We start from the raw sequence: 8282 nt of genomic DNA on the forward strand, positions 1-8282 counted from the left end.
ACTGGAGCCATTGCTCATTTTATTAAGATGGACATACACGGGCTGATAAAAGATGCCAACTCAGTCCCTCCAGCGCAAATTAGCATCTCATTGGCCCCCAGTGGACTGCCCATTGATATCTGGTTGTATCAGCTAATGGTGCATCTATGCACATATCTTTTAAAAAATCATAGAGACTTGTTTAGACACAATATTATAATTTAATTATGTACAGAATGTTACACATCCACAGGCTGGATCAAGATACAACATACACAGCAGAGTACAGAATATTTGTAAGAAAAGGAAACTGATGGAGCTTTATGGACTCAGCACCCTCTATGCATATTTTGGGCTGTTTGTACAGATCGCATTAACCCGCAGTTTACATTAGGGTTTAACAGTGTCTACTCTAAGTTTTTGAACAAAACCAGCTACACTGCAAGCTGTCTTCATGCTATACAGTATATTATTTCTTTTAGAAGCAGAAGCAAGCATCAGAGTTGCATCAAAGCTTGGGAGATGCTTTAGGGGAAGATAGTAAATTGAGTGCAGGACGATCTTCTCCCAAGCCCAAGGCTACGAGTGCAGCAGTGAGAAGAGTCTTCTTGGGTACAGTAAGTGGCTGAGAAGGCATCACCTGTATGGAAGAGAAACCCAGGAGATGAACCATAATAAAGGCAAATGTGTGTAATATGGTAACATTTGCATTCCCTTCTATTGCCAATAAATCTTCCTGCTTTGCTTTACTGCCATTCAAGTTTAGGGCCATTTGCTTTGTATTTTGGGCCACAACTCGAGTCTGAAACCTCAATAAGTTACATACTGCACAGCACGTGTGCAAGCTGCTAATCTAGTGTTGCGTGTGTTAAGCTGCCATTAAACTGCCCTTTTCCACTCTTTGTGCTAATGTGATTAATTCCATCCAGAAGTGTAGAGCTGCACATAATTATGGTGTATATACTTGCTATACCTTTTTATATTGGGACCAGTAATGTGGGGTAAGACATATGAGTGGGAGGGGTTAATAGGGTAAATTCTCACCAGGCTTTTAGTTTAGCATTTGTTGCATCTAAATATATATTAAGAAGGTGATAGAAACCAAAAAGGTCTCGCACAAGCTAGGAATTTCACTTAGGAGTCACCAGTACAAGGATGAGGTGAATTGAAGAATCTAAAAGTGGCAGCTTATTATTACAGGAGGGGGAGGAGGTCACTCTCAGGGGCCAATGAAGTAGAAATGTCATGGTTAAAAGGGGGAGGTGGAGAAGGAATCACAAGGAGGCTGGTTTACAGCAAACCCACAAGTATAGCTGCTGGGGAGGACAGTTCTGAACTGGCATGTATGGAGCAGGCTGACTCTCACTTCACCCTGGGGGGCAGTTGCACTACTACTACAGGTGTGTGGGGGGAAGCTCCAAATTACAGGAAGGCAATTTCCCATACACTCCATTACAAGCAAATAATTGACAGTTTTTAAAAATGATTTCCCTTTTCTCTGTAATAATAAAACAGTAACTCGGACTTGATCCCAACTAAGATATGATTAATCGTTATTATAGGCAAAATCCTACTGGCTTTATTTAACGTTTCAATGATTTTTACCAGACTTGAGAAATAGTAACCTATATTACGGAAAGACCCTTTATCTGGAAAACCCCAGAACCCAAGCATTCTGGATAACAGGTCCCATACCTGTATAAAAATGGTGTAATTCCTAAACAGCTTATACAATATTTTTGTTAAAACCCCTTGAATTAAAACTGAAAGTCTACACTTTGGATTTGAATTGAAGCAATCAAGACATTATTTCTGTGGTATACAGAGCCACAATTATTCAAATGTGTGAAATATCAAATATTTCAAATATTTATGGACCTGGCAGTATATTCTTTCCTTGCAGTTATGTTGATCCATGCTTATCAGTTTCATCACTTACCCGCTCCAATTTATGTAGACGTATTAGACCATCTGAGGCCAAGTAAAAGGTGGAGTGAGCATCAAATGACCTAAAAACCAAGCCAAGAACATCAGCGATTGACTAGTTCTGTACAGTAGCAGCTAGGGTGAATATCAGACTACTTACTTGTAAAGCTCTGTCTTGTCATTACGATAGAAGTGGAGGAGAAGAGTGTGAAGAGGAAGGCCTGAGATTGCCCAACGAGCTTGGATACTAGATGTTTCGGGGTGAGATGTCAGTTTCAAGATAGAGACACGAGCATTGGATAAGTAACTCAAGAACAAAAACCGCGACAGTGTCAGAAGTAGCTGATATAACATCACACCTCTGGAACAGTAGAGAAAAGGAATTACTGCACTGTAACAATGCAACTCACTCTGTTATAGGAAGATACAATTAGTGGAAAGCAAAAGATATGCTTTATAGGAATGTACACCAAATCAATGAAAGGGTTTCTGCATAATGACAAAATATGGAATTCTGAGCAACTTTCCAAAAGACATTCACTGAATGTTTTCAATTATTTTAAAGTTGTAAATGAAATTTCAAGTGAAAAGGCAGTTTGACTACAGTAACAAAGTGTCAGAAATGACAGCCACAATTGTCTTGCACAATTCTGTTATTCTGCTTCCCAGGTCTGTTAATCACAGAACATACAAGGCACTGTGGCAATTGGGGGCAGGGATGATTTTTAAAGCAGATGGGCAGGACCAAAAAGCTTTGTGATGCAGCGCTCCTCACTGGAATGTAGTCCCCGTGACCTCTAAGGAGAATTTTCTTCTGTGGAACAAGCGGATAGTACAGTATTTTCTCACCGTGTATGTATATGCAGGACATTGCTGACAAATTCCACATCCTTTTTGTATATTGAGTAATCCATAGTTTTCAACAAGAAATTTGGCAGCTGAATGGAAGAAGAAAAAAAGTGACACTTTCCCACCAAAATACCAAGACAATAGAATGAAAGGGGGGGGGGTAACATGCAGGAGTACAGTCAGAGTGCTCATGTCTTATTATGACCAAGGCAATTTTAGTAATCTGGTTGCTAGGGTCCAAAGTACCCCAGTAACCATGCATTGGTTTGAATAAGAGACTGGAATATGAATAGGAGAGGACTGAATATAAAGTAGCAATAATAATACATTTGTAGGTTGGGGGTCAGTATTTTTTGATGGGGTCAGTGACACCCCATTTGAAAGCTGGAAAGAGTCAGAAGAAGGCAAATTCTTCAAAAACTATAAATAAAACAAGACCAACTGAAAAGCTACTTAGAACTGGCCATATATAACATACTAAAAGTTAACTTAAAGGAGAACCACCCCTTTACGTAACATTGTAAATCATGCATTAAATAGAAGCCTACCTCTTCACTGAGCTTGGCATGCATCACAGCCAGCAGTTGTTCCATATCAGGAGGGTTGCTTCCAGGGATTGAACTGGCTTGCATCTCCTTACTTGGGTGAAAGGCTAAAATCCCATGCTGAGTACCAGGTATGGGAAATGAAACAGCCTGGTAAGGTGTCCTGCAAACTCCTGGTTCAAACAAACTTCTAAAACAGTCAATCTGAGCACTACTTAAATGCCAGGCGTCTCTGCCCAGTGGATACACACAGCCCACACTGGTGCATGGCACATGGGAAGAATGCGGCTTTGATGTATAGACTTTTGTCCTCAGTGGTGCCATAGTAGACCGCAGATGTCTCTGAGCTTTCTCCTTTCCATTAACTGAAGGGCATTGCCTGTTATTAGCAGATTTATGGCGTGTAAACGAGCTTGAACTCCCCGATGGTACAAGATTTTTGAGAGGTGTGGGATAAAACAAGTGTGGGTTCAATTCTGAGGGCCAGCCAATATCATGAGGCTAAAAAGAGAGAGAGCGAGAGAGTAATAAAACAAGCTACCTTGAGAATAGAGCAGAATAATATCTAAACAGCTTGTCCATTTTATAGCACAGCACCATTTCAATACAAATCATATTGGACATCTGTCTCAGCTTGGATCTATAAATGAGAAGGTAATGGCTGGAATCACATATATGATGGGTCCAGTGTCTCTCAAGCTGTGACACTCACTTACAAATCTGGTAAGGCACAACAGTTACTATTGCCCCCTACATATTACTGTGGTCACTTCTATATATAAAATCATACAAAAGTTATATTGGCTACAGAACCTTGAGTTAAGTAGATACAGTTAGGTCCATAAATATTTGGACAGAGACAACTTATTTCTAATTTTGGTTCTGTACATGACCACAATGAATTTTAAATGAAACAACTCGGATGCAGTTAAACTGCAGACTTTCAGCTTTAATTCAGTGGGTTGAACAAAAAGATTGTAAACAATTGTGAGGAACTAAAGACACATACAAGCTCCCCCCCAAATGAACTCCAGGGCTTTTATCTGCTACATTAATAGTGACATAACGAAGGAATTGCCCACACCTGCCTTTGAGTCAATTGTCCAATTACTTTTTGTCCAAATGAAGTGATTGTGTTAAAAAAAAGGCTTTATGTTCTCACATTTTTATGCAATCTTTATGTTCAACCCACTGAATTAAAGCTGAAAGTCTGCAGTTCAACTGTATCTGAGTTTTATTTAATATTAATTGTAGTAATGTACAGAACCAAAATTAGAAAAAAGTTGTCTCTGTCCAAAGATTTATGGACCTAACTATAGTTCACAATATGGCATGATAGAGACCTCTAGTGACCAAAAAGAGGTAAACATTATGCTAAGAACATTTTCTATACTCATGCCATTTAAAAATAGTATTTATTGTAACATATTAAAAAAATTAATCACCCCACATGGGCTCTGTGTGGGGTAATTTATGTTTCTAATAGGTTACAATAAATACTATTTTTAAATGGCATGAGTATAGAGAATTTTTTGCCCTTTACATATAGCTTCAAATTCTAAATGCCACATACCTATTGAAATATGTAACTGTAATTTATTGTAATTTTGGCAGTGATATTTCAAATGGATGAGTTACTGAAGTTTAAAACAAAAACTGGTTTAGAACCACTAATACACATACAAGTATTTGAAGATAATTTGCAACTGTTATTTACTTTGGGTTGTTCAATGATATACCCAGTTCTTCTACAGTTCTACATTTAAATTGCTATCTAGTTGTTACAGTCAACATTAGTTAACAGACACTGGTTGGAATGAATAGTTGGTAAATGAGTATGAGAGGAAAATAAAGATAACATAAGCTTACATATCGGTTTAAAGAAATACAAAAAAAACAAACATTTTTTGTGTAAACTTCACTTTTAACATGTTAGAGGATTTTTGGAAATGCACTTAAATAATAAATTTCCCTTTAGAACGCAAAACACGGTCTTATAACTCTCTAAAGTTACTTCTATTATTTTAGTATATATGAAAATGTTGAAGATTTTTTTCCATAATCTTATGTGTGTGTTAACTTTTGGAGATACAAATATATTTAGCAAGCACTAAATGTAGAGTTACCACTTTAAACTTTGACACTTAATGAATACAATGCTGAAAGTTGGATGCATGACAGCACACAAATCATTGATCCAAGCATCCAACTTGCAGCATTTGTATTCCAGAAACATCGGGACAGGATGGTAATGCTAACTAAGTGATATAATATATTTGTAACTAATGCACGTGACATAAAAACACAAATTTATGTTGTGATTCAAAATTTCGACTGTAGGGGGGTGTAGGGGGTGTGTAGACTTGTGGCCATCTGCATTTGTAACCCACTTAAAGGTGCTGTACATGCTCAGATTTGGTTGGGCAGTTTGGATAATTTTAACCATACTGCCTATCCACCTGGGAAGACATGTCATGGGGCAGATTTAAGAGACCATTTGCCAATACTGTCAGATCACAGAGGATATGTCGTCTCGTGCTGCCCTGTGATGACAAGTGCATGATACATCAGCATAGGAGGACATGAAAAGGAGCAGCAGCTCATCTGTAATTCCTGCAGTTACTATCATTACAGCTGTTGGCCCAGGCAACTTGAGAAATGTTATATTTATGCAGAGGTATTTTTAAGATGAGATATGGAGGACAGGATCTTTAATAAAACAACCCATAATTTGTAATTATTAAAAATAACATTGTGTTCCCTTAAAGTGTATGTGCCTACCATGTGTATATCAGAGGTGTCCAACCTTTTGGCTTCCCTGGGCCACATTGGAAAAAGAAAAAGTTGTCACACATGAAATACACAAACACTTTTTGATTTGTAAAAGTAAAGAAAATACACACAGAATGAGCTATAAACATGATTATATAGGAGCCAAGCTGGTAAGGCTGGAGTTATGTGAATAATAAGGTCTGAGCAAATGCACTGCATTCAATATCAAGCTGGTGATTGACTCTATCATAGAAGAATCCTGATTTTACATGTAGCAAGTACTTAGGGCTCTTTCCTATCCTGAAACCCCGCCAGACTGTCTCGTGTATCTATCAGTGAACACTGTACGGATAAGTGCGCCGTCTCGGCTGCATGTTACTCGCGCACTCACCCTCACTTCCTCTCTCACCCTCCCTGCTGCTGCTGCACCTCCACCACCTGCACCGCGGACTCCATTCCTCCACCGGCCACCCAGCGCCTGGGCCCCGCGGAGCCTCCTCACACACAGTGACATCCACCCGTCCTCTTCTCCTGCGGGGCCGCTTGACGTAACTCGGCGCTAGCCGGCACCAACGCGCACTGCACTTCCTATCTGTCCAGATGGACCTACAGATGTCCTCCGTGACATCACTGCACCATGTGACCAGGAAAAGGAAACGCTGCTTCTTTGCAAAGGAAGTCGAGACAGCGAGAGGGCGGGAGCAAAGCCAAGGATAGGGGTTTTGTGTCAAAGTGTAGGATTTAGGGCGAGATTTCATCGTTGAGCAAAGGAAATTGCCTTTAGACTCTAATCCCTTCTACCCCATCTGAAATGAAAACTTGCCATTGCTTTCAGCCGAAGCAGTCATTTCCCCTACAATACATCACTGCTATGGGAGTGAAACCATGTTGTCTTTCATAGACGATGAAGGATCACGCACATTAATTACAGAGGATTTATAACATTAGGCTAATGTACTAATTCGGGGAGAAATTACACTGGTGCACTTTGGCTTCATTTTCAGTTAAAGCGGTAGTTCACCTTTAAGTAAAGTGTTATAGAATGGCCAGTTCTTAGCAACTTTTCTATTGGTTTTCATAATTTATTTTTTATAGTTTTACCTTTTTTTTCTGACTCTTATCAGCTTTCAAATGGGAGTCACTGACCCCCTCCTAAAAAATTAAATGCTCTGTAAGGCTACACATTTATTGTTAATGCTAATTTGTATTTCTCATCTTTCTAGTAAGGTTCCCTGCTATTAATATTCCAGTCTCTTATTCAAGTCAATGCATGGTTGCTAGGGTAATTTGGACCCTAGCAACCCGATTGCAGACATTGCAAATTGGAGAGCTGCTGAATAAAAAGCTAAATACATAAAAAAAAATCACATAATAAAAAGTGAAAAGCAATTGCAAATGGTCTCAGAATATCCCTCTCTACATCATACTATAAGTTAAATCAAAGGTGAACAACCCCTTTAAGCTTGCACAGGTCTGGCCTGGGAGTCAAAATAGGCCCTTGCATTCCAATACAGAGAGGCCCAATCAGCTCCTCACCAGCCCACTAAATAGTGACTTTCTATGGTAGCCCCTCTGGCATTTGCCAGAACCCACAGATTGCCAATCCGGGCCTGGTTGCAGAACTCCCAACTCTCTCAATAATGGGAATTTCTCATTTTAGGTTTCCGTCATGATAGGCTATTCCCCCAAGTTTTCAGCGTACTATGTTGTATGCATGCCCACATTGCCCAGTAATCACAACGTGCCTAGAACACCCAGCCAACTTGCCTGTCATTAAACCGAATACCATAATAGTCAATCTGGCAATTTACACTGAGTGTATTCTGAAGTTAGTACCAGATAAATAGTTGTCCGGTTTGCAATAAATTAGTGATGAGAGCTAATAATCAAGTGATTACTACTGCATTATTCCTATATATTCCCTTATATATTTTTTACCAAAACTGAATGCCAGAATACTTATTTTTCAACAAATATTGGCATCTGCAGCAGAAGAAACTCAATGTTAAACTGCTTTGTACTTATGTAGAAAATCTGTATAGGAAGATTTCACTGGCAGCATCATGCCTCCCTTAAAGGAACAGTAACACAAAAAAAGAAATGTTTTAAAGAAATTAAAATATGTTTTGTTGCTATGCATTGGTAAAAGTTATGTGTTTTCTTTAGAAAGACAACTATAGTTTATATAAACAGGCTATTGTATAGCTATGG

At 39.0% G+C, this 8282-nt stretch overlaps 1 protein-coding gene across 2 annotated transcripts; it reads right to left on the reverse strand.

Moving 5' to 3' along the window:
• Positions 1–180: 180 nt before the first annotated feature.
• c6orf136.L (chromosome 6 open reading frame 136 L homeolog) lies at positions 181–6718 on the reverse strand. 2 transcript variants are annotated; one of them, NM_001097693.2, is given in 6 exon segments: positions 181–619; positions 1919–1988; positions 2066–2266; positions 2755–2843; positions 3303–3800; positions 6463–6671. In NM_001097693.2, coding segments are annotated over 6 exon segments (1113 nt in total). In that variant the 5' UTR covers positions 6586–6671; the 3' UTR covers positions 181–487.
• Positions 6719–8282: the final 1564 nt, after the last annotated feature.

This window comes from Xenopus laevis, chromosome 8L (assembly GCF_017654675.1).
Source record: "Xenopus laevis strain J_2021 chromosome 8L, Xenopus_laevis_v10.1, whole genome shotgun sequence".
Taxonomy (NCBI): Eukaryota; Metazoa; Chordata; class Amphibia; order Anura; family Pipidae; genus Xenopus; species Xenopus laevis.